A 27,168-nucleotide genomic window follows, 5' to 3' on the forward strand; every position below is an offset into this window, starting at 1 on the left:
TACAGCTAGGGGCTTTCCTCTTTGGAAAACATGGCCCTACATCAGAGCAACTCCAAGCTGGGTCCTGGGGTCTTACTCACCGTTGCATCTATGGCATCAGGACCAAATCAGTTCACAAATGGTAATTTCTCAGCCAAGGATTATTCAATTGATAATACACAGAGAAAGCCTTAATTTTTTTAAAAGTACATTTATGGGCTGGAGAGATAGCTCAGTGGTTAAGAGCACTAACCGCTCTTCCAGAGGTCCTGAGTTCAATTCCCAGCAACCACCTGGTGGCTTATAACCATCTATACTAGAATCTGATGCCCTCTTCTGGCATACAGGTGTATATGCAGATGGAGCACTCACATAAAATAAATAAATAAAATCTTTTTAAAAAAGAATCGTAATGTGTTAGGGGCTAAAGAGATGGCTCAGAGGTTAAAAGCACTGTCTGCTCTTCTGGAAGTCCTGAGCTCAATTCCTGGCAACCACATAGCGGCTCACGCCATCTATAATGAGATCTGATGCCCTCTTCCGGCCTGCAGGTGTACGTGCAAAATGGAGCACTCACATACATAAAATAAATAATAAGTCTAAAAAATTCAGAATGTAAACATCTAATATGCAGGATATCTGGTATGTGGCCCCTGTAAAAGGGCTCTCTCCAACCACCAAAGGGTCACAACCCATAGGTTGAGAACCATTGTCTTGAGTGAAGTACCATATATTGAGATGTGTTTCTAAAGAGACAACGGCGTGAAGACAGAAAATAGAGAGTGGAGAGATGACTTGGTGGCCAAGAGCTCATACCTTTCTTCCAGAGAACCAAACTTCGGTTCCCAACACCCACATCCAGCAGTTCATAACTGGCTACATCAGCTCCAGAGAATCTGATACTCTTTTCAGGTCTCTACAGGTATCCACACACTTGACACACACAGACACACAGACACACAGACACACAGACACAAATTTTAATTTTAATTTTTCTTTTTTTGGTCTTTCGAGACAGGATTTCTCTGTGTAGCTCTGGTTGTTCTGGAACTCACTCTTAGACTAGGCTGGCTTTGAACTGAGATTCACCTGCCTCTGCCTCCCAAGTGCTAGTATTAAAGATGTGTGCTACCATCATTTGACTCACAAATAAAAATTTTAAAAGAAACTACAGAGAGAAATTTGTTTAAAAAAATTTTTACAACTTAATTTACATTTTGTGTGCATATATTATGGGGGGGCGGGGCAGATGGCCCAGGATGTAAAACATTTGCCTCACAAGTAACCATAGTAACAGGGAGGTAGAGACAGGTGGACCCACAGAGCTTACTGGCCAGCCCATGTAGTCAAATTAAATGAGCCCCAGGTTCTATGAGACTCTGTCTTTACAAAAAAGTTGACCTTCACACACATACGCCAACATACGGATAAATACAAGAGAACTTTATTTTCAGGTCATGTGACCAGAGTCTGAGGCCACTATTCTAGGCTTGCTCCTTGGTGGTTTTAGTGATGCTGTGATTAGCAAGCCGGTATGCTGCTAAACGTTCTAAAATGTAGAGGACAGAACAGCTAATCATCCTGCCAAAGCTGGAAAACTCTACTCTAGACCAGTAAAATGGACTGTCTTGGAGGCAGTGTAAACAGGGTGGCACTGCTGGCAGCACCCCAGCATTTGGGCCTCTGTTCTAACCAGACCGTTAGCCATACAGTATGAGTGGGATCAAGGCCATTTCTAGTTTTAACTCTGACTCACCTAAGCCCATTAACATGATACCATCTATTCCACAACAGTGTCTGTTCAGAGAAGAGCATGTGATTTGGCCCAAGATAGTCACATAAATGCCCTTAGAGCAATGACTGGTTTAGAAATAGGTGTGTCACTAAACTAGTTCCATTTACTGAAACTCAAGACCTACTGAATGGTGGAGACAGAGGAACTGCATACAGGTAAGGGGACAAGCAGGTATCACTGGGAGGCAGAGCCGTCAGGGCCACAGTGACTGTGGAGCGTTTGCTCCAAGAGTTAACCAGTGGAAAGTAGATTTTCTGTTGCTTACAGCTCATAGGTAGGAAGCTGACTATTGCAGACTATGTTCAAAGGGTAGTCAGCTCTCATGTTTCCACTGGCTCTGTGGAAACTTCCCGGACACTAATTTCTCTCCCAGGGTAAGTCTGCACTGGCTACCATGCCAAAGTCCAGTAAAATTCTCTGGAAGGTTCTACTCAGAGCAAACATGGAAGTATCTGAAGAGTGATGAAATGTCTAGGAGAAGACACAAGACACAGTTTGGCTGTAAAGTCTATTTGCCTAATTTCTTTCTTTTCTTTTCTTTTTTTCAAGACATGGTTTCTCTGTGTAGCCTTGGCTGTCCTGGACTCACTTTGTAGACCAGGCTGGCCTCGAACTCACAGCGATCTGTCTGCCTCTGCCTCCCGAGTGCTGGGATTAAAAAGGCATGCACCACTACACCCGGCACTTGCCTAATTTCTTGAACATAAATGAAGCTATGACTATGACTGAGAGTCTTCTTCACTCCCTGTTCCCTTTTACAAGAGGCTATGATCTTGGGCGTGTCTCCACCTTCTCTCAGCCTCCCTTTAAGAGCTGAAGCAGTACTTATTATACAAAGGCAAATTTAACATTTACCTTTCTTTCTTTCTTTCTTTTTTTTTTTTTTTTAAGATTTATTTATTATTTATACAGTTGATTGTCTACACACCAGAAGAGGGCTCCAGATCTCATTATAGATGGTTGTGAGCTACCATGTGGTTGCTGGGAATTGAACTCAGGACCTTTGGAGGAACAGACAGTGCTCTTAACCTCTGAGCCATCTCTCCAGCCCCAACATTTACCTTTTTATATCCACATGGTCCTTGCTTAATTTCCCCTGTGGATTAAAGACCTCTCCTCCAGTTAAGGATAGAACAACTACTACAAAATATACAGTGGATCTTTCTGCTAATTTTAGGGGCATCACAGAGTTATATAACAATTTAAAAATATGTACATAAATTACCTTTCACCTTAGAATTTCAAATAACCAGAAAAAATTTTAGATATGTAAAACATGCTGTTTCCTAAGCATATACCCACTTACCTTAGTCTCTAAAACCAAGTACTTTTTACCAAAAAAAAATTATTACTTTTAAAATATTACATTTATGAGCTGGGAGCAATCGCACACTCCTGTAATCCTAGCACTTGGGGAGGCAGAGGCGGGTGGGTTTCTGTGAATTCAAGGCCAGCCTGGTCTACAAAGCAAGTCTAGGACATCCAGGGCTACACAGAAAAACCCTGTCTCGAAAAAACAAAACAAAAATAAATAAATAAAATAAAAATTACACTTATTTATTGTGTGTGTGGAGTGTCAGTTCTTTCCTTCCACCATGTGGGTCCCAGATATTGAACACAGATTGTCGGGTTTGGTGTCAAGTGTCTTTGTCAGCAGAACCATTTTGGTGGACCATGAACTTTTATTACACTTACTTATTTAATGTAGGGCTGGGTAGGTATTGCTGTGCATGTGTGGATGTCAGAGAGACAAACTCACAGTTCTCTCCTGCTATGTGGGTCTCCAGGTTTGACTCAAACTGTCAGGCTTGTCAGAAAGCCCTTTGCCCACTGAGCCATCTCTCAGGTCCAGTGTGTTATTTATTATAAAAATCACTACCCTACTAGTGGTAAATTGATTTCCATGTTCATGGACTATTCACAGGCACAAAATGGACTCTACCAATAATACAACAGGTATTCTGCAAGCCTCCTAATCTTTAGCAATTCAATAATTTTTCATCTTCTTGGCTACTTCTGTAATCACTACTTGAAAAACATTAGTTGCACTCGGGAGGCAAAGGCAGGTGGATAGTGAGTCCAGGACAGCCAAGGATACACAGAGAAACCCTATCTCGAAAAACCAAAAAAAGAAAAAAAGAAAAACATTAGCTGTTTTTGGCATACACTATAATATTCTGGCAAGTTTATTTGAATATCTGACAGCAGGCTTATGAGATGTCAATTATGCAAATTGCACATTTATTTTGCTATGGCAAAACCAATTTTGGATGTAGCAGATTCTCTTTTAGATGATACATCCTCGATTCCATCTCATTTGGGAAGAACATTTTTTTTTTTTTTTTTTTTTTTTGGTTTTTCGAGACAGGGTCTCTCTGTGTAGCCTTGGCCATCCTGGACTCACTTTGTAGACCAGGCTGGCCTCGAACTCACAGCGATTCGCCTGCTTCTGCCTCCCGAGTGCTGGGATTAAAGGCGTGTGCCACCACGCCCGGCTGGGAAGAACATTTTTAATCGCACCCCTGCAGCCCTAAGGTTGGAGAGATGGCTCAGTGGCTTGCTCTGGCAGAGGACCCAGGCTCAGGTCTGCACGGCGGGTCATAACTGTTTATACGACTCCTGTTCCGGGGGTTCAGTATCTTCTTCTGGTCTCAGTGGGCACTAGGCATGCACATACATTCAAGCAAGCAAAACACTCACATACATAAAACAAAAATACACTTTTTTCCAAGACAGGATCTCTCTGTGTAGCCTTGGCTCTCTTGGACTTGCTTTGTAGACCAGGCTCGCTTCAAACTCACAGAGATCCACCTGCCTCTGCCTCCCTGAGTGTGGGGATTTAAGGCATGTGCCACCATGGCTGGCTGCAATAAATATGTCATAAGAGGAAAAAAAAAATAACCCAAATAAAGAAAACCCCTATCTTTCACAAATAAGAGAAATCTAAATCAGCATTGCTGGATACAATATAGTCTCAGCAAATATTAATGTGTAATTCAGCAATAAGGTACTGTTTCTCTTTCCTTAGGACAATTCAAACTACATTGTTTAATACTGACAGGTAGTTGTAACCTGCCTGGTACCACACTTAGAATGGTTTAGTGAAGGGAGTTCATGGTACCTTCCTTCAAGACACTTCCATCCTTAGCTGGAGGTGGGGGAGTTGAGGGGGGTAGGTAGAGTACTGGCATACGCCTTTAAGCCACACTGGGGAGGCAAAGGCAGGCGAATTCCTGAATTCAAGGCCAGCCTGGTCTATAGAATGAGTTCCAGGACAGCCAGTACTACACAGTGTTGCAGGATATTTGATCCCATTGTGAACCCTGAGATTGTGAATTGTAAAAACTTGTTTCTTGTTTGGTGTGGTTCAGCCCTAACAAACACCTTTAATCCAAGAACTTTCTGTTTACTCTAAACAGGTGATTATGGTGTGGCTTAGTGTAAGCACAGAGCTTTAATCCAAGAGCTTTCTGTTCACAGGATTTAATAAAGTTAACCATAGGTTAAGAGGTGGAGCAAGTAACCAGCTGACAGGGAATAAACAGAAAGGAGGGACTTTAGGGTGAATGGTATTTAAGATAGTGTGGAGAAGAAGAAATAACTTTTGGCTTTTCCTCTTGAGATGTCAGCTGAGCTAACAAGCCTTTGGCTTTTGGGGGGTTTTAACTTTGAGCTTTTGGGTTTTGGCTTTTTCCTTCTGGATGTGAGCTAAGTAGGAAGGTCAGCTGGGTGCTTTCTCTACCTCTCTGAGCTACCAGGTTTTTAACACAGCACCCGGCACCTGAGTCTTCATTGGTAAAAAATCAAATGATTTGAGATTTTTTTTCTTTGTAACAACAACAACAACAACACAGAGAGACCACCAAAAAAAAAAAAAAAAAAAAAGGGGGGGGGTAGAGGAGAAATTTGCATTCTATTGGGCATTTCCCAACCAAATTAAAACAAAACAAAAACAAACCCCACCTTTCCAGATATACAAATGTAGTAGATGAAATTAAAGTCAATTTTATTCATAATAGTATATATAACCTGACAAAAGGTATTGCATTATATTTGTTTCATCAAAATTTCTGTAAGCCAAGTGTTGCTGTTTGGTTGGTTTATGTAGCTCAGTGGATCCAGCTAGGACTTGTGTGTGCCAGCGCATGCTTTACAGTGAGCTGTGTCCTCAGACCTCAGGTGAGTTCTGAATGGTCTCTGCACTTTCCCTAGACAATGGACGGCCATCTCTGTAATGCTTCCAAGTAACCAGGGTTAAATTGGTAGTGACAGTGCTAGACTACACCTGTCAGCCAATAATCTGTGGGAAGGCAGTACATGCTGAAAATATCGATAGGCTACATTTTCAGACCTTAAAGATCTACCATCTCCCCATTAAAATACTTTCTTTGGAGCATGCTGGGGATTGAACCAAGAACCCAGGGCCACAGTCATACTAAACACACAATCTACCAATATGTGTAGAAGAATGTTAATTCAGAACGTGGCTGGTTTTGCTAGAGATCACATCCAAAGACCTTCTAGGTCTATGTGATCTGGCTGGAATAAAGACACACTTTAAAAAATTATTTACTTTTACTTTACATGTATTGGTGTTTTGCCTGCAGTACGTATGTCTATGTGAGGGTGTCAGGTCCCTTGGAACTGGAGTTACAGACAGTTGTGAGCTGCCAATTGGGTGCTGGGAATTGAATCTGAGTCCTCTGGAAGAGCAGTCAGTGCTCTCAATCACTGAGCCATCTCTCCAGGCAGCTCCAACACACCTTTAATCTAGGAGACAGAGGCAAACAGATCTGAGTTCAAGGCCAACCTGGTATAAAGTATCAGGTAAAGAAAAGCTTAGGTCCCAGTATGGTGAAACACACCTTTAGTCCCAAACGAAGGTACAGTTAGCTTGTAGAAGGAAGCCCCCATGTTTGGAAGTGATGGCTAATTGAATGGCAGAAAAGGTAACCAATCAGAGAAGATTTGACAGAACAGGATATGCCGAACTTTCCAGAGAAAAGAGAAGCTACTTAAGAGGCAACTGTCTCGAAAAACCAAAAAGAGGCAATTTTACAGAGAGAAGAGACAGTTTTATAAGAACCGTATTAGAGATGGGTTGCAGAGTGAGAACTCAGGTGAAGATGGAATGAGCCAGAAAATGAGAATAAGCCAGAAGATTAGAGCAGATTGCTGAGTTAGTTTGAGTCTAAACAGAACATTTCTGGATTGAGAAAGAAGCCAGATTGAATAAGTCAGCTGGGAGAAGAGTCTGAGCCGAGTTGAACCAACCAGCCCAGAGCTCAGAAAGAACAAGTAAGGGTGAGCTCGTTCTGCAGTGAGTCTCAGAGGTTTTCAGGACTAGGCCTAGGTTAGCAGACGGAGGCAGTAAGCCACACAGACAGCAAATGAGCCTGGAAAATAAAAGTTACTTTTACAATATGTTATTTCCTGGCCCCTATTAAAAAATATTTAAAGATCATATAACTGTTTATTATGACAAAACACACACACACACACACACACACACACACACACACACACCACACAAAATCACACCATAAGAATAAGACCAAAGGCATCCAGTTCAGATTGTCTGAGTCCTTCTTTGCTTTGACAACACTAAAGAAAGCAGAAATCTTATAGGAATACCTTTTAAAACCAAGAATAAAGCCCATTCTCGAAGATGCAAAGACACTAAGAGGCACTCTGAAAATGTTGAGACCAAATGCCTTAAAAATGTTTCAGGGGCTAGAGAGATGGCTCAGAGGCTAAGAGCACTGTCTGTTCTTCCAAAGGTCATGAGTTCAATTCCTAGCAACCACATGGTGGCTCACAACCATCTATAATGAGATCTGGTGCCCTCTTCTGGTGGGGAGGCATACATGCAGCTGTATACACTATATATAATAAATAAATAAATCTTAAAAAAAGAAAAAAGAAAGTTTCAATTTGGGGCTGGAGAGATGGCCCGGTGGTTAAGAGCGCTTGCTGTTCTTCCAAAGGACCCAGGTCTGGTTACTATTACCCACATGGCAGCTCATAACCATCTACAAACCCAGTTCAAAGGGATCCAATGCTCTCTTCTAGGCCCTGATGGGCACAGGGCACGCATGTGATACACAGACATACATGTAAACAAAACACCATACACATGAAATAAAACCTAAAAAAAATATTTTGACTCAGCAGCTGTATTTCCACAGGTAAGAATACGATTTATAGTGGAGGAGAAGGAACAAAATGTAAAGATTAAAAAGATGTCATCAGTGTCACAGGATGTTGCTATAAATTATGCCAACATCTTCACTGATCCCCACCCACTGGCTTTAGAAACCGAATTTGCCTTCACTGTTCTCTCCACAATCGGCACTGAAGAATATTAGGCACAGACTTTCTAATGAGAGACTGTACACAGCAATACACGAACATTCAACGTATCACTAAGAAGAAAGCAAAGTGAAGAACAGGGAGGGCCAGCCAGGCAACATGCCGCACGCCTTGTGATACTAGGGTCTGAAAGGCTGAGGCAGGACTGCTGGGCGTTTGAGGCCAGCCTGGGCTATATAGTGAATTCTACACCTGCTCATGCAAAGTGAACAAACAAAAAGAACTCGGTCTTATGTTTAAAGTGCGTATAAAAACTGGGTTGGGATGTACACATACTCGGGACCTTTTCCAAAGTGCTTGCCTCTAGATGTTGGCCTGTGGTGGCCTTTCTTCCTTTCCTGCTCTCTTCTCAAAGGGTAATATGTTATACTGAAAACCTGACTATTACATGTTAATACAGGAAATAATCTTTGGAAGTAACCTCTGAAAATAATCTAGGGACTTGTCTCTCCAAGGCGGGGGGGAAAATTAAAGACTATGAGCTGTTTTGGTACAGTCTTTATTTTTCCAGGTTCTAAAATCAACTTTCACTGGTTATATTAATTTATAAGTCTGTTATAGCTAGTAAAGTATTTATGTATCACTAGGACCTAGTGCCACACATCTTTAATCCTAATACTTGGGAGGGAGAAGCATAGACAGATTTCTGTGAGTTCTAGATCTTGTCTCAAAAAAAAAAATTATTTGTATTAGAATAGCAAGGAATAGCATTGAATCTGTTTGAGAATACAGTCCTTCAACAACTATTCAATAAACAAGGAGACACACAGTTTTCAAAAGCAAGATCTCCTACTTTTCAAAGCCATTGAATTTAGCTTTCTGGAAAGATGCCAGCTTAACAATGGAGGAAAACGGTTACACAGACCCCTGGGCTGACAACTTTAACCTACAGGCCGTGCCCTCTTCATGCTCAACTCCTTTCATGATCTACCTTAACAAGGACAAAAGCATTAGGCCAAAATCCAATTAGTAATTCTGAAAACATCCTTTTAAAAGTTCATTTCTTCTCTTATCTGCAAGCCCGAAGATCTCAAGCTGCTAATGAAAGAACTGGAGCTTGTTAAACACCATGGCTTCAGGCACAGCACTAACAAACTCCCTACATCTTAATGAGTCCACCGCAGTATTCTCTATCAGAACCTGAAAGGCTGGACTTGGCAGCCAGAGGGCACTGTGAAGGGTGAACAGGGAGATGCATCCAGACAGGGCCATCCACTACAGTGAGTCTCTACATAGGCCACTCTAAAAAACTCCTCCCGTTAACAGCATACACACATACAATGTAGGAAACCACCTCAGTAAAAAATAAAGTGTAAAAATAAAAAGTGTGTAAACTTATTTCTCTTGGCTTAAAAGTCCCAGAGATGACAACAGAAAATGGTGTACCCTTAAGAGTGCTTTCTGGGTGTTATTCTCAAAGATAATTATCAGCGAAGCCATGGATGGGTGGACTGGAGGAGTGACAGAAATAAACCGGACAAGGAAATTCTTCAACCATTAAAGCTATTTGCTTGGAGAAAGAAAGTAACTGCCTGCCTTGAGTAAAAGCAGGAAGACATCAGAGGCCCTTTCATCATGGTATTTTCTGGGTAGTTCTTCGGCCATTACTTTTTAGGATAAGGAACTCTTTAGGTATAGTACTCAAGTGAATATACTAACGCGGGATGAACGCGTTATCCTGCGTTACGTAAAACACCCTACACTTAAAATTGTTGTATTAAGTCAAAGAGCTCCTCAAGACCCCGGGCCGGGGGTGGGGGAGGGAGAGCCACAGCTCCACAGATAGTTTGAAAACCAACAAGGATTCCATGCCACTGGCAGCTATGACAAAAGAAAAAAAAAAAATTCTGCTTAATTTTAGGTGGTGGTGGGGGGAGGGATTCAGCTCCTGCTTGTATCCTCCTACCATAATGCGTTTCTCCATTGAAAAACATTTAAGGTGCTTAAGGACATACCTTCCGAGGTTCCCATTTACCCTCCCACGTGGTGCAGGCCGGCATCCGTTCCCCCCACACTCCACAGGCCACGGCTGCCCTGCGACACCTGCTTGCTGCTCTCTGACCGTGCGCAGTGCCTCCCGCGCTACCCCGGGATGTCCAGCATCCGCATCTCCGAAGCGGCGAGTGACCGCAGCGTAGCCAGGGAGGAGGCGCAGGAGGCAGGAGTCACAGGGGCTCCGCGCGTTCGCCCCTGGTGACAGTCACACCAAGCCAGAAATTGTTCAAAAGGAGAACACGGCAGAGAGGCGGTCGGTGGGTGGGGGATGGGAACGCGGACGCGCCGGGTGGGCAGCCGCGGCGAAGCCCCGACCCTCCCCGGCCGCCCGCCCTCGCTTCACCCCGGGAAACGCGGGTTCCCGAGGCCACGGCGCGCCGAGGGAGGAGGTCGGGGCTGAGGCGAGCGCCGCTGGGGCCCGAGGCTCACCCGCCGGCGAAGAGGTGAAGCAGCGTGTTCTCCTTCTGCTGGGTGCCCGTCGCCATGGCCGCGCCGGCTCCGCGGCCCGCCGCAGCCGCTCGTGGGATGCGAGAGATCTCGGGCTCCGCTGGCCTCCCTCAGGCAGCCGCTGACGCTCCCATGCGCGCGGGAGGCCCAGGCGCCCGGCTCCCTCCGCGGCGTGGCGGCCCGCCCGTCAGCGGCCTCGGCGGAGCCCTCCAGCCGCTGGTCAGAGCCGGGCGCACGGCCGTCACGTGGCGGAGGCTGGGCCGTGACGTCACGGGGCGCGGTGCGGCGGAGGTGTGGGCCCGGATCCTGCGTGTCTATTGGACGGCAGGTGGATGTGGGCGTGGCAATGTGCGAGCACGGGGTGGGGCCATCCCCTGGGGGGGCTAGTTGCGCAGGACTGGTAGTGGACGGCCTGAAAACCTGCCAGGCTGCTTGCTTGGTCCTTCTCAGAGGTTGGAAACCAGGCCCCATGAGCCAAGCCTCACCTTGAAAATAAACAAACAAAAAAATAAACAAACAAATGTTTAGGTTTATGGGTATGTGTATGATTTGGTTTTTGTTGTTGTTGTTTTCAAGACAGGGTTTCTCTGTGTCGCCTTGGCAGTCTTGGACTCGTTTTGTAGACCAGGCTGGCCTCGAACTCACAGCGATCCGCCGCCTGCCTCTGCCTCCCGAGTGCTGGGATTAAAGGTGTGTGCCTTCGTGCCCGGCTGATCTGTTTTGTTTTAAGAGGGTCTTACTGTGTAACCCTGGACAGCCTGGAACTTGCCATGTGGACCAGGCTGGCCTCAAACTCACATTTGATCTGCCTGCCTCTGCTTCCTGAGTGCTGCATCTAAAAACGTGTGCAACCAGGGCTGGCATGTGTTTATTTTTGTTGTTTAAGACATGGTCTCACTATGTAGAAGTTTCTATGTAGATCAAGCTGACCTCGAAGCTGCATTGATCCACTTGCCTCTGCCTCTCCAGTACTGGGATACCATACCTCTGAGATGGCTCAGAGGTTAAGAGCATTGACTGCTCGTCCAGAGTTCAATTCCCAGCAACCACATGGTGGCTCACAACCATCTATAATGTGATCTGATGCCCTCTTCTGGCCTGCAGGTGTAACGCAGGCAGAGTATTGCGTATATATAATAGATAAATCTTTGAAAATTTTTTCATTTTGTAATATTTCCACATGCAAAAAAGTATACAGATTATATATTACATCTCACAGCTTAACAGGAAAAAAAAATACTTGATTTAAACAAGCCTGCCCTGCGCCAGCATACCCTTAGTATTTTGTGTGTTCTTGATCTTTCTGTAACTAGCATCATATTTGGTGTGTATTCTTTAGTGTGACGTTTGTACTGTGTGTTCTCAGATTGAGATATCCAAACTGCTGCTCCGCTTAGATGTCCTGGACCACTGCCGCACGCAGACCTGCATCTTCTTAACCTCCAGGCCTGGTTACCCTGGCAGCACCCTGATCACATGACTTCGGTGACTTGCCTCACTTGGGCTCCTGCACTTCCTTTGTTGTTTTATTTAAACAACATTCTGGAAGGAATGTGAGCTCCATGGGAGTGGGGACTTTGTTTTTAGACTTCATGGTTGTTCTTAACAGACTGTTCCTGTCACAGTACCTGCCACCTAGAATTGCCCAAGGAACTAATAAACAAATGTCCTACGCTGAGCTGATCACTCTGCTCCTCCCCCAAACCTGCGCAGCCTCTTCTGCTCCCAGCCCCTGGTAGTAACTCTGTATTCTGCACAGGCATCGAGGCCATAAATACCTGCTTCCAAACTGACTCACAGTCTCTCTCTCTCCCTCCACGCTCCCCCCCTCCGTCCCTCCCCGACTAGGGATTCCAGGTCTCACCAGCTTTGCAGCACTGGCCACTGCTTTGCCCCTTTACCCTCCAGAGAGTTTGGATGCAGAACATGCCAACCCTTTGTCTTCTGTCTCCCAGACCTGCTGCAAATCACCACCTTCTACAGACCAAGCTGCTAGATGCCCTGTGTGTACACACACAGAAAAGCTGGAGTGGGAGCCGAGTGTGAGCAAACACAGCCAATCTGTATTTGATAGTGGGCATTGCTTAGAAACAACCGCTAGGCTCAGTCATCTAGAATACAAACACACTGATTGCTCTATATTAAAGCCATCGCTGCCAGGCAGAGCAGAGCGTAGCTGTGCTCCAAGTCTGGGAGTACAGTTCAGTTTTAGAGCTGTTGGCATGGGGGATGCATACCAGCTACACTCTAATATTGGAGAAAGAAACGAAAAGGGTGAAATTCTTCAATCTTCCTGTATCTACCGAATCCTTTGCCCTCGTTCTGTAGGAAGTGAGAGCTTGCCCTAGCTAAAGTAGATTTACAATATTTTAATAAAATATTTATTTTATTAATATTATATTATCTATTACATATTAATATTAATAAAATATTAATATTTTATTAAAATATTATAAATATAACATGTATACCACATGTACCCCTAGTGCCTGAGGAGGCCAGAAGAGGGAGTCAGAGTCCCTGGAATTGGGGTTACAGAAAGTTTTGAGCCTTCATGTTGGTTTCTGGGAACAGAACCCATGTCCCCTCCAGTCCCAGCTCAAGGTGGTTTGTAGGGCAATGGGGGAACTTAAGCAGAATACTGCCAGGCTGTTAGTCAGAAGAGAACTGTCCCTCTCTAGTCAGAGCTTTGCTTGTCTATCTGTCTGTCTCTCTCTGTCATGAGGCAAAGTCTCCAGTGGCCAGTCTGGAACTCTCTGTGTAGACAAAGCTAAATGTGAACTCCTGGAGCTTCATATGCCTGCCCCATCCTAGGCTGGACTCTAAATCAGGGGCGGTGTCACCCTGGGAACCCCCCACCCCTTTCCTTGCCTGTTGTTTGAGGCTGGGATCCAGGCTCTCACCCCTAGGCAGAGCCAGTCTCCTGGCTTCTCCTTGGGCCTGTCAGTGCAGTGCAGAGCTGCACACGCAGCTAAGACTCCATCAGCTTGTCAGCACTGTGGCTTTCCTGTGAGAGTTTTCCCAAGGTCTTTCACATACGCTATCTCACCACAAACCCATGCTGTTGGCAGCCCTGTTGTTTTGTTCCCTCTTTACGAAACAAGCAGGTCAGATCTGCTCAAGGTCAGCAGCTAAATTGGTGGCTGATGCAAGGATCTGTCATGCCTCTGTGCTTTTGAAAGTTTCCTTTTTTTTTTTTTTTTTAATTTTAATTTTAGTATAACTATGTATACACTGCTCTGCTTGCATGTACTCCTGCAAACCAGGAGAGGGCGCCATATCACATTACAGATGGTTGTGAGCCACCATGTGGTTGCTGGGAATTGAACTCAGGACCTTTGGAAGAGCAGGCGGCACTCTTAACCACTGAGCCATCTCTCCAGCCCTGCCTCTGTGCTTTTGAACGTGCTGTTTCTAATGCCAGGCTCTCACCCTTCCTCCATGGCACAGGTTCCTTCTGGCCCTTTAATACCTCCCCTTCCTCCTCCTCACTGGAAAAAGAATCAAGCCAGCTCAGAGATTGGCCTCTTTGTAAAGCGTCTCTGTAGAGCCTCTTGCTCCCGCTTCCTACTCCTGAAAGGATTTTACTGCAGGGCCCTGTACCGCAGAGCTACAGCAGGAGGTGGTGAACTGCTCTAGAGTCAAAGGAAGAACCGGGCAGTATTTTCAAAGGGAAGACTGGAAATTTCTGTTGACATACGTAAAGAAGTTATTTGGCCCAGCAGTCCCACGTGGAAGAAGCTATTGGTTTCATGCGATTAGCACAGCTACTCTTTAGAGCAGTTGTTACAGACTCTTGAGGGCACAGCAGAGGCCAAATGGATACAAATCCTTTCCAAACCATGCACGGCGTTGGGTCAGTGGTGGTGGGCTTGCTCAAAGACTTGTGTATCGTATCCAGCTTGGCATAAAAACTGGGTATGGGCTAGCAAGATGGCTCAGCAGAGGACCTGGATTTGACCCCAGCACTCATATTGCAGTTCATGTTTACAACTGACCATAACTCCAGGTTCAGTGGATCTGATGATCTCTTCTGGCCTCCAAGGGCACCAGGCACACAGTGGTACACAGATAGATGTACATGCAGACAAAACACACACATACATACAAACAAACAAACCAATATGGCATGTTGGTATGTGTCAGTAGTCCCAGCACTCAGGAGGCAGAGACAGAGGATGAGAAGTTCACAGTCAGCCTTGGCTACATAGTGAGTTTGATGCCAGCCTGGCCTATAGAAAACTCTGTGTCAAAAAGAAAAAAATTTCACTGGGTGGTGGTGGTGCATGCCTTTAATCCCAGCACTTGGGAGGCAGAGGCAGGCGGATCGCTGTGAGTTCAAGACCAGCCTCCAGCCTGGTCTACAAAGTGAGTTTAGGACAGCCAAGGCTATACAGAAAAACTCTGTCTCAAAAAACTAAAAAAAAAAAAAAACTAAAAAAAGAAAGAAAGAAAAGAAAAAAAATTTCAAAATCAAATTTAACCATAACAGGAAAAGGGTAAAATGTCATGATGAAATGGCTTATGACGCAGGAATGTGAAGCTGGTTCAGCACTAGAGCACCAATAATATCCTTTATCAGGCTAACAGAACAAAGGGCGGGTGTCAATAAGCCCAGAAAAGCACTTGGCCACTATTCATGATGAAGGAACACAGTAATCTTCTTGCCAATAAATGATGTGTAAGCCAGGCGTGGCAGTACACACTGTAACTCTAGCCCTGGTCTGCTGTCATGGTAAGTCATCTACAGTAGAAACCTATTCTTTTTCTCTACCTATTTAAAGAATTAAAAATCAGGAAAAGCAAGGTCTCACCACTAAAAAAAATTTGCGTTTGCGTGTTCTGCCTGCATGTATGTCTGTGTACCACTTGTGTGCCAGAGCTCCTGGGAGCAGGTCCTCTGTAAGAGCAGCCAGTGCTTTTTCACACACACACACACACACACACACACACACACACACACACACACACACGAGAGAGAGAGAGAGAGAGAGAGAGAGAGAGAGAGAGAGAGAGAGAGAGAGAGAAGGAGAGAAGGGGCGGGGAGTCTCAGGTGGGAAGGAGCTCTAAAGTAGTGTATATTTGGAGATTGGCTGCTCCCCTCCCCCCATTTATTTACTTATTTATTTATTTAGCTTCAGGACTGGCTGCTTTGGGCTATCACAGAGGCAGGGTAATATAAACAAAGAGAGGCTAATTGGTTCTCAATAGAGGAAATCAACCTGCCCACTGAAAAGTTCCCTTGGTAGGGGGGGGAGGTGGGGGTATGTGTGTGGGGGAAGCCCGCCAAACTAACTTAGTCTTCAAGGAAGCCAAACACCCTTGAAAGTGTAAATGAAAAGTCTCTATCTATCTGGAGCCTCTTCTTTCTTCTTGCCTGCCTGCCTGTCCCAGTCCTTCACTCAGGAGGTAGAATTGAGAGCCTCAGGCACTCAAGTATCTGGAACCATCCTATAGCTGACATTGTACCTAAGGGTAAACAGTGACTGCATATTCCCCAAGCTTAGCTGCAAAGGTGCTTACCTCTTTTTCATGGCTGTCTTATTGGTCCTAGACAGCACAATGAGGTAAGAAAATACGTGAAAGGCACAAAGATTATATGCTGTGTTGTTGTCAGTGACTCCGTCTTGCTTTATTTCTCTCTCTCTTTTTTTTTAAAGATTTATTTATTTTATTTATTGCATATGAGTGCTTTATCTGAAGAAGAGGGTATCAGATTACATTATAGATGGTTGTGAGCCACCATGTGGTTGCTGGGAATTGAACTCAGGGCCTCTGGAAGAGCAGGTGGCACTCTTAACCACTGAGCCATCTTTCCAGCCCGCTTTATTTCTCTTTCATTCTCAGGGGTTGTCTTCACTCTGCCTTCTGAGTGTCTGGCTCAGCCTCCTGTAGGATGTCTCTGTTAACACCACCACCACCACCGAGGCCCAGAGAAGAGGAGGCAGGAGAAGGCTGCTGTGAAACGCTGTTTTCTGGATGTGAGGTGAACATTGCAATCAGCTCACAGCACCTGTGGGACACTGCACAAGATCAAGCCCGCCCAAATCCGGGCATAGACAGGTAGATGATCTCCAGGCCCCACTCCTTCCTGAGGAACTATCGGCAGAGGGTAGTTGCTGGGAGAGGAACAGCCACTCATTTCTGAGGATGTGGCCATTCATAGGTCTTCCATGCTCTGGTGGATGGCCTCACAGCCACGCGCATATGGGCAGCACTGACTGTACTTTGTGGGCGAGAGAGAGGGAGGGGAGGGGAAGGGGAGGGGGGAAAGGGAGAGAGGAAGTTAGCAAGGGACGTGTTGAAGGAACATGGGAGCAGGGGAAAATGGGGGTGGATATGATCATATTTCAGTGTATAATATATATACACATATAAACATGCATATACATATGTACGTATATATTTATGGCGATTGCCAGGAGAGTGTCACATCTGGAAGGTGTCAAAACACCAGACTACTTAATTAAAGTTCTCAGGGAACCGCTTCTGCAGGCAGCTCCTAACCTGGTCCTCACATAAACATCTGTCCCTTTCTAAAGGTTGAAAGGTGGTCTGGAGACGTGGCTCTGGGTAGGTAGAATCCTCAGGAGGTCTGCTGTCTCTTCCTCAACGCTGGTCTCTTGGACATTGACTTCGTGGGCCACAGGCTTGACTTTGCTAACGCTTGGAACGGAGAAGTAAAAGCCTCTTCAGTCACAGGTGATGTAATTGTTACGAAATCCTGGGGAATTTCTATAACAACTCAAAATGAACTGGTAAGTTCAGCCAAGTCACAGGAGGTAAAGACAATATGTAAAAGAAACTTCTTTTTGCAAATAGTTGGCTTATGAAGCTTTAGGAAATTCTGTTTAGGGCCAACAGAGCGACTCAGCCACCAAGTCTGATGACCTGAGTTCAGTACCCAGAGCCCAGTACACAGTACCCAGGACACAGCAGGAGAGAGAAGGCTCTGCAAACAGCCCTTTCCCCTCCAACATGAGCCATGCCCCACGAATGCCCACGCACATGCAAATAAATGTAATTTAGGAAAGCTTACTTATAATAGCACTGAGAAAATGAAAGATAAGAAAACAGGCATAAAAGAGTCCATGGTTCTGTGTAGCTGTACTTTTTTTTTTTTTTTGCTTTTGTTTTTGTTTTTTTTTTTTTTTTTTGAGAGATGGTTTCTCTGTGTAGCCTTGACTATCCTGGACTTGCTTTACAGCGATCCACCTACCTCTGCCTCCTGAGTGCTGGGATTAAAGGCGTGTGCCACCACGCCTGGCAGGCGTGCTTTTTAATATCGATTTTATTTGTGTTTCTTATACCTCTACTTCCCTTCCAAACCCCCAACACTAGGTAGGAGAGAAAGAAGGTTAGCAGGGACAGGGGACAAAAACCTCTTTAGGCTTAGTTCCTGCTGATCTCAGATGTCAGGCTATCCAGCAAACCAGCAAACCAGCTAACCAGCAAATGCAGCTGCAGGATGAACCAGCAGCAAGCAGCCTTCTTCCTCCTCCTCGGAGGGTCAACAAAAAAAAAAAAAAAAAAAAAAAGAAAGAAAGGAAGGAAATGTTCCATATTTGGATATAGGAATATAGGTATAGGAACCTATAATGAGAATAAAGTTAATTGAAAGTCCCACTCTGAGGCTGGGTGTGGTGGCACATGCCCATGATCCCGTACGGGGGAGATGGAGGCCAGGTGAGCCAAAGTTCAGAGTTATCCTCCGCTGCATAGTGAGCTCGTGGCCAACCTAGGACACAAGAGACCCTGTATCCAAGAAGAAAACAGGTTTAAATTGTCCACAAGTGGTGGATCCTGCCTATAATCTCAGCACTGAGGAAGCAGAGGCAGGAGGCTCGGCAGTTCAAGGTCAGACTACACAGCAAGTCTGACGCTATTCTGGACCATAGGAGGCTTGTCTCACAGCCACCAAAGTCCCCTTTACAGTAGATACACCTTATTGTGTGCATGCTGCATCTCAGAGAGGGGAACTAGGTAGACAAAAGCAAGGCCAACTACACGTGCCACGAGCCCAGGAGTTGGGATGTAGCTCAGTGGTAGACTCTGTGCTTAGGTCATGGCTTCAACCACTAGCAGACATAAATAGATAAAGCGAACAAACGCACCACATGCCAAGCCCAGAGATGAAGGAGGACACGGTACCCATTGACCCATTTGCTTGCTGCCTCTGACTTGACAGGTGCAAGAAGAAAAGCATCCTTGTCCTCCCCCCACCCCCTCAGGTTTCCAAGGCCAGTGGCGTCCGGTGACCTGATGCAGGTTCCATCTTGTTTCTTTCCCTCTAGCCTCTAATTTTCTAATTCTTGTTTTGCTGCAGAAGCTGCCGGCGCAGGCAATCGCTCGCCGCCACAGTGGCTTTGGGGTTTCAGTGCTTCGTGGGGGTGCTTTAAAGGAGCATTTCTGCTTTATGAGCACCAGAGGTGGGGCTAGGGCTCATTTCTTTCTCTGGAAGCTTCTGGTAGCTTCATGTATAATCAACTGATAGGACGCTGCCAGAGAGTCTGGGTCCTATCCAGGGGCAGCAAATGACAAATGCCAGGCTGCCATTGCCCTCACCTTCCTCTTTCTAACAGATCCAGCCTGAGCCAGCTTTCCCTGCCATGATCTCAGTGAGATTTTGCAGGCCAACCCTCCTCATTAACGAAAGGCCTGGCTTGTCCTGGCAAGGCAAAGCCAGGGCAGCCTGTAAGTCTCTGTCTGCCAGGCTGGAACCTGCTTCCCCTGACTCTCTTGAGTGCCCTTTGTTCCTTTCCACAGTGTCCCTGATAGTTTCTTTAGAAGGAAATCACCTTTGGGATGAAGCCGAGTCTAAGAGGCTTGCCTTTGTTTCTCCCATTGTGTTGAACGATGTTGACAATGTGGTGGTCACTTGAAGGAATCGCTGGTACCCCTGTGTCTGTGCGCTGGCCAGTGAGTGAGTGCTGCCTAGAAGAGGTCTCCTCTCTTCCCTCTGCCTGCTGTCTTGGCCTCAGCTTCCTGGAGGGAGCGGAGCAGGAGGCTCTGTGACTGAAGAAGAGCCCCCCTGTGCCTCCATTTCCCCACCTGTTGTGGCGGTGGCAAGCTTAATTTTGCTGATACTTCAGAGTAAGGACTAATCATGGCTGGGTGGGGGCTGGGATGATGGCTCAGCTCCTGAGAGCAATTGTTGCTCTTGCAGAGGACCTAGTCAGCTCCCAGCACCCAAGAGCAGAGGACCTAGTCAGCTCCCAGCACCCACACCTGGTACCTCACAACCGGCAGTTCCAGGGAATTGGATGCCCTCCTCTGGCCTTAACAGGCATGGGCACACATGTTCTCTCTCTCTCTCTCTCTCTCTCTCTCTCTCTCTCTCTCTCTCTCTCTCTCTCTCTCTCACACACACACACACACACACACACGCCTTTTTTAAAGAAGAAATTTTGTTCCAAACACAAGAGATGGGATGGACGGTAAAGAAAGATGGTAAAGATGCCATAATCTGAAAAGAAGAGAGGCCTGGCTAGGCAGTGGTGGCGCACGCCTCTAATCCCAGCACTCGGGAGGCAGAGGCAGGTGCATCTCTGAGTTCCTGGCTACAGAGCAAGTTCTAGGACAACTAGGACTACACAGAAAAACCATGTCTGGGAAAAATGAGAGGTGTGTGTGTATGGGACAGAGGAGAGGGAGAGAGAGAGAGAGAGAGAGAGAGAGAGAGAGAGAGAGAGAGAGAGAGAGAGGTGTCATTTATTGAGCTCCTATTGTATGCCAGCCACAGGCCAAAGGATGTAATAGAGACAAACCATTATCCAAAAGCCTTGGCTGGGAACAGCTTAGGGAGAGGTCTGACAGCAGCAGCCTGGGTGGACTTTACAGTCTGAGCTGTAGTGATTTTAGAGAAGTCAGATAGAGGATGTGTCTGACTTTGGGCGGCACTCCATCTTGAGGTATGAAGCGTTTCAAATAGTCACCTGCAGGGACTTTATAAGCAAAGTACCCTTTAAGCAGCTTTGTGGCCAGTACAGGTCAGAGCGTGCTGCAGATGAGGTCCTGCCAGGCTGGCTCCTGATGCCAACAGGCGTAACCTGTAGCTTTTGTGGCTCAGGTTTTACAACTGCAGATGAAAGACTTTGGATCTGTTTTGCTTCATCTGACAACCACCGGGGATGGATAATCTCCAGGGCGGCCAGACACTGGCTGTGCGTGAGTTCTAGAACCAATGCCAAGCTCACCAGCCAGAGCTGCCGCTGCTCACCACCCCCAGCTGCTTTTCTCCCTGGATTCTCACACATGCTAGGTAAGGCCTCCATCACTGAGCTATAGTCTCTCGACTACACAGCATCCCTTCATATACCTTACCTATGTGAACCTCCCAACTGCCCGTGGCTTCTAATCACCCTCATTCACTTAAGCTGGAGAGAGGTCAAGTGCTGGGGACATGGCTTACCAAGGCTCAATAAGTGTGAGCATCCACGTGAAAACCAGGCTGATGGCGTGCATATGTAACTGGGTACCAGGGGGTGGAGGTGGGCTGACCGCTTGAGCTCATCCACCATCCAGCCTGGACCAACGGATTCCAGGTTCAGTAAGACCAGTAAACCAGTAAACACCTGGTTTAAAACTCTGGCTTCTGCATACATGCGCACATGCTGTACCCACACGCATGAAGATATGCCCACAAACATATGTGTATATAAGACATATGCACATAAGAGAGAGAAAGGGGAAGAGGAAAGAGAGAAAGGGAGAGGGGAGGAGAAAGGGAGAGATAGAGATAGATGGATAGATAGATAGATAGATAGATAGATAGATAGATAGATAGAGACTTTAAGTACACTGTCTTATCCAGAGTCAGGAATGAACCAGCTGCCTGTACCTACAGAGTGGGGGTATGTAATGCTGAGCTGGTGTGGAGGGAGCAACCCCCTGGAGTCAGGCCAGATGGATTCACATCCAAGGACCCTGAGCCCAACACCGAGCCTTGTTGAGCAGTGGCTTCTCCAGCTATAATGAGATGGACTATAACAGCATCTGCCTAGGGTATAGGAAGGATTGCATATTATCCTTGGGATTGCCTGGAGAAAGCATCCAATTAATACGAGCCACATTACTCTCCCAGTTTTAGCTCCCTGGCCCTCAGCATGGGTTTATGTCCCTCTGAGTGACAGAAAGGCCATTGAGGACTCTCAGCACAAGAGAAGGAGCGCTGGGGTTCTCGTCCACGCACGTTACTCCTCAGCCTGGTACCCAGCACTGGCTGCCTTAAGTTCTGAAGGATGCTAGGTCACGGGCATTGGTATGGCCATTCCGCGGTGGAGATGCAATGACATCTGGATCCGCAGCAGCATCCAACCCTGAGGAGCAGGCGGGACAGAGCAGGCCTCATTCATTCATTCATTCATTCATCCATTCATTCATTCCTCCGGTCATTCATTTATTCATTGCTGCATGCAATGCTTCTCTGCTACAATCTGACCACGGCACCGGCCTCCAGAGCACACGCTTCGTGGAGGCCCTCAGAAAATGCAAAAGCCCTAAAAGGTACGGGTGCAACAGGTCATTGCATTCCTCTGGGGAGGCACTGGGACCCTGCTCAGCAAGGGCGGGGAGAGTGGTATAGGAATAGCAAGCACCAGCGGCCAAGGCCTGGTGCCCGGAGAGAAAGGCTGGCAAGTCCTAAGTCCTGTGGGGCTGGAGAGCGGCAGGCGCGGAGAGGAAGAGGAAGCCTGGGGTTACTATTCCATCCCAAGAGCAATGGAGATTGCCGAACAGTTCCGGAAGAATTGGGAGACGACCAAGATGACCATGTGGTGGCCATGTGGACAAGGCATCTCTTGGCATGAGGCTGGGATCTGGAGGTTAGGGTTGAGAAGGGTAGGTGGGGCAGACAAGGAAGGGGGACCCCGGGACCAAGGGCCACGGCACTGAGATGGATGTGCAGGGTGCCGGGTGTGGGGTGCCGGGTGTGGAGTGTGGGGTGCGGGGTGCGGGGTGCGGGGAGAGGCTGGCTATAAACTGACTATGGAGGGAAATTGCAAGTCACAAGCTGTAGCAGACAGATGGCTTATGGGAGCCAGTGAGGAGCCTGCTCAGTGGGTCCACACAAGATGGAAGGGCACAGTTCCTGTAGTCGGAAGTGCGGACTGTGGACCCCTCCAACCTGGGCTTCCCATGTGAACTTCATAGTGGGTCCTAATTTGTGTTTCACCTCCACACTAAACTTTCTGGTGACGCTGCTGCCCCATCCCCCCTCCCCCCAGCAGACCTGAACAAAGTGTGGCTGAGCTAGAGGCTCAGAACCAAAGCACCAGTCCTAGATCCACTAAGGCCAACAGCTGGCTTTCCAAGCCACGGTGCTGAAATCCAGAAACCCTCCTCTTACTCTGCTAAGTGCCTAGAGCAAACAGAAGGGTGAGGCTGGGCGAGGAGGGCTCTGTCCGCTCAGGGGCCTCACCTCAATTGCATCTGGTGGCATTTAAGAATCCCTCTGGCAGATCAGGAACCGAAGAGCCTTGACACCAACAAGCACACAAAGCAGAAAGTCCTAGGTCCCTGTCGGTGACACCAGCAGTGACTCCCACAGAAGTCCCTGTATTGCAGCTGAGGCAGAGTGGCTTCAGGCTCGCCGAGTCACTTTTTCACGAGCCAATTTTTGTTTGCTTGTCTGTTTTGAGAAAGGCTCTTGTGTAGGCCAGGTAGGGCTGTACCTCAGTATTAGCAGAAGATGACGGTCAACTTCTGATGCTTCTGCCTCCATCTTCCCAGTACAGGGATTACAGGTTTGCAATGCCACACTATTTACACAGTGCTGGGAATAGAACCCAGGGCTTCATGCCACTCTACCCACTGAGCTCCAGCTCCAGCCCCCCATGGCCCTAGCCCTCCAAGGGTATTTTTTTTTTCCTTTTTCTGGGCTCAGTCACTCTGAGAGGAATCAAAACACTCTGCCTAAATCTAGTAAGTCTCAAGGGCCTGAAGAATTCATTACTGTTAGGATTCGGCTTCAGTCGGCTTACCTGTGACGTCATTGCCTACCTCCGCGGGGCGTGGCCCTAACCGGGGCTATACACTCTCTCTCTCTCTCTCTCTCTCTCTCTGTCTCTGTCTCTCTCTCTGTCTCTCTCTCTCTCTCTCTCTCTCTGTCTCTGTCTCTTTCTCTCTGTCTCTCTGTCTCTCTCTCTCCCCCCGGGGTACCTCTTTCCCCTTCCCTTCTCTCCCCATGTTCATTTAATAATCGTCTCCATCTAGTTAGTACCTGTTGCCTGCCATGTTTTTTTTTTTTTTTCTCTAATCAGTAAAATTACTATGTAGCAATGAGGCCATGTGTGTCCTTCCAAAGGAGCTGGTTCCAGTTGCAGACTTGGCATGGCCACAGTGTGAGCAGGGCAGAGTTAGGAAGCTGTCACTCTGTGCCCGGGAAAGGGGAAGGGACAGGCATGTCAGATCTGGCATCTGGTCACATGTAGAGTATCTGTTTCAAGCCGTCTCTTTCGGACTCATAACAACACAAAGCTGAGGCTGCGTATTCGCTGTCCCCCATTTACAAAGGAAGAAACTGAGGCACCAAGGACCTGTTTTGTGTAGTTTTTTTCTCCTCAGGGTTAGAAGTGGCCTTTCCTGCTCCCTTAGGACTCTGCCCACTCCTTTCTTACAGCTTTCATGGCACTGCCCCAGGCCCCTCCCACTGACCTGTGGGTTCTCTCAGGACAGGGGCACCTTATCTCCAGCACAGGCCCTTAAGGACACTGGTAAACTCTGGTTTCATTTTGCTAAATAAAGTAGGCCATAGGGCAGGGGTGGGGCTCTGGGGTACAGCATGCACTGAGCATGTGCAAGGCCCTGAGTGGATGTCATTCCCCAGCACTGCAAAAGTAAGGGGAGGGGCACGGGGCTGGAGAGATGGCTCGGTGGGTAAGGATGTTTGCTGTACACCCATGAGTTCGTGAGTTCAGATTCCAGTATCTGTGTAAAGCTGCAGGAAGTGTGAGACTGGAGGATCGCTGGGGCTTGCTGGCTACCCAGAAAAACGCAATGGTGTGTGCACATCTAACATTCCCTCTGGGGAGAGTGCAGAGCTGTCACGAAGATGCAGATAAACCTAGCTCCAGGTTCAGTGAGAGACCCTGCCTCATGGGAATAAGGCCAAGGTGAGAGTCTCCCTCTGCCTCCCGTACATGCCACACTCAGGTGTGTGTACTTGCATGTGTGTATACAACACACACACACACACACACAAACACACACACACACAGCTTCTACCTGAATTCTTTTTCAGTGTCACACCCAGGACTCTGGTGTAAATAAGAAATAGTCCTTGTCCTTCATGGAGCTCAAATCTAGTGAAAGAGATCAACCACTAACAAAGGACCCATTAAAGTACGCTCGCAGAGGGCCCAGAAAGGCAGTAAGCATGTAATGGTGTGCAGCTAACTTTCCCTTTGGGGAGGGTGCACAGCTGGCATGAGGCTGGGACACAGAGGATGCAGAGAGCTGGGGAGGTCAGTCTGACCGGTAAGAACAGGAAGTGCAAAGGCACTAAAGTGGAAGGAAGCTCAGATTATGTAAGGAGCAGAAAGAAGCCTGGCCAGTGAGGCTGAAGTCAGGTGAGGTGGGTGGGGGTGGGGGTGGGCCAGGGAGAAGCACAGCTGGGCGGCAGTGTCCTTAAGCAGCTGGGATGGGTTCTAGCCTCCATGCCTGGGATCTTCCAGGAGCTGGGGTGCTGATGCAGGGTGCTGAGTGACCTCCAAGGCCCGGTGCTCTTTGGTCCTTGTAACACTGAATTTCAACTCACCTGGGTCAAAGGATGTCCTGCCAACTAGTAGCATGGTGTTTCTGGGCACACCTGTGAAAGTTTTCTGGAAGAGATCGATATTTGGATGGGTATTCTGGGTTGGAGTGAAGACTAAGGACTTAAGAGCACTCAATGTCTCTTGGGGAGGATCTGAGTTTGATTCCCAGCATCTACCACCTGTAACTAGTTCCAGGGGATCTGAAACCCTTTTCTGGCTTCTGAAGGCACCAGGAATATACACAATATAATACATACATGCAGACAAAACACTCATGCACATACAATTAAAAAATAAAGTGGGCCCTTACTGATTCAGGTACCATCTGATCCATTGGTGACCCTAGTAGAATGCAGAGACAGTGGGAAGAATAACCCTCACTGTTTCTCTAGGTGGACAGCCATCTTTATCTGCCCTTGGGGAATAGAGTTCCTGGTTTTGAGCCTTGGAGCCTGAATTGAGACCCATAACACTAACTCTTTGCTCCCAAGCCCCTTGGGTTTGGACTGAAACTATAGTTTTGATTTTTCTGGGTCCCCAGCCTGCAGATAATGACACCTCTCAGCCTCCAGAGTCACAGATACACAAATCTCTTTGTCTCCCCTCCCCTCGGTTCCTCTTCTTCTCGTTTCATTTTCTTGAGACGAGGTCTCTGTGCTGGTTGGCTTTTTGTCAACTTGATACAAGCCGGAGTCATTTGGGAAGAGGAACCTCACTTGAGAAAATACCTCTGTCAGATTGGCCTGGAGGCCAGTCTGTGGGGGGCATTTTCTTTATTAGTGGTTGAGGTGAGAGAGCCCAGCCCACTGCGGGTAGTACCACCTCCTGGGCTGTATAAAAAAGCAGGTTGAGCAAGTCAGGGGGAACAGTTGCTGCCTCCAGGTTCCTGCCTCGGCTTCCTTCAGAGGACTGTGACCAGGGATGTGTGAGCCAAACAAGCCTTTTCCTCCCCAACTTGCTTTTGCGCAGGGTCATCATCACAGCAATAGAAACTCAAGACACTCCCACTGTGTAGCCCAGGCTAGCTTCTAACTACCCCTATCAGGTTCTGGCCTTATGGGCATGTGCCACCATAAGTGGCTGTGCATCTCTTCCTGTGTTCCATTTCTTTGCAGAACCCTGGCTGATACAGTCCCAGAGTTTCTGCATCTGAAAACATGACGTGCCCACACGCATGCATCAGACACACACTCAATAGATCAGAAAATGCATCTTTCATCCTTTTTCGTTTTTGTTATTGTTTTTGGTTTTGGTTTTGGTTTTTTAAGACAGGGTTTCTCCGTGTAGCCCTAGGTGTCCTGGAACTAGCTCCATAGACCAGGCTGGCCTCGAACTCACAGAGATCCACCTGCCTCCGCCTCCCAAGTGCACCACCACTGCCTGCCTGGCTGCACCCTCCACTCTTGAGTGCACACTTTGTGTTACTTCCTTCCCTCACCCTGTTTGTTGTTCCCTGAGAGACTGGCTTGTCCTGGCTGAGCCCCAAGTGGTTCCTGGGAACTTGATGTCCCAGGAGATGTTTCTTCCTCCAGCTGTCCTTCGAGGGCTTTCCCTCTGGGCATGAAAGTGGGAGTGGACTCAGATAATCTCCCGGAAGGAGGCTTGCCAGCATCGCTCAGGCAACCGCAGGACACGCCAGTCCTTGAACAGAGAACCCAAGCTGGCACTTCTGTCCTGGTTGTTAAAGACAAGACTGGGGGTGGGAGATGGGGTGGGGTGAGGGGGTGGAGGATGGGGTGGGGTGAGGGGGTGGGGGAGGGGGAAGGGGGAGTGGGGCATCTGGCCCCTACCTGTGCCCTTGCAGGCATCCCTACTGTCACTAGTCAC

General features: G+C 47.3%; 1 protein-coding gene across 1 annotated transcript in view; it reads right to left on the bottom strand.

Moving 5' to 3' along the window:
• Nucleotides 1–10,755, bottom strand: part of Slc25a33 (solute carrier family 25 member 33) — a 29,424-nt gene extending 18,669 nt beyond the window's left edge. Inside the window, exon 1 of the mRNA XM_051172174.1 lies at nt 10,571–10,755. Coding sequence (XP_051028131.1) covers nt 10,571–10,626 — 56 coding nt within the window. The 5' untranslated portion in view covers nt 10,627–10,755. The remainder of the gene's footprint in view (nt 1–10,570) is intronic.
• Between the last annotated feature and the right edge of the window lie 16,413 nt (nt 10,756–27,168).

The sequence above is a fragment of the Acomys russatus genome, chromosome 29, assembly GCF_903995435.1.
Source record: "Acomys russatus chromosome 29, mAcoRus1.1, whole genome shotgun sequence".
In the NCBI taxonomy this organism is placed as follows: domain Eukaryota; kingdom Metazoa; phylum Chordata; class Mammalia; order Rodentia; family Muridae; genus Acomys; species Acomys russatus.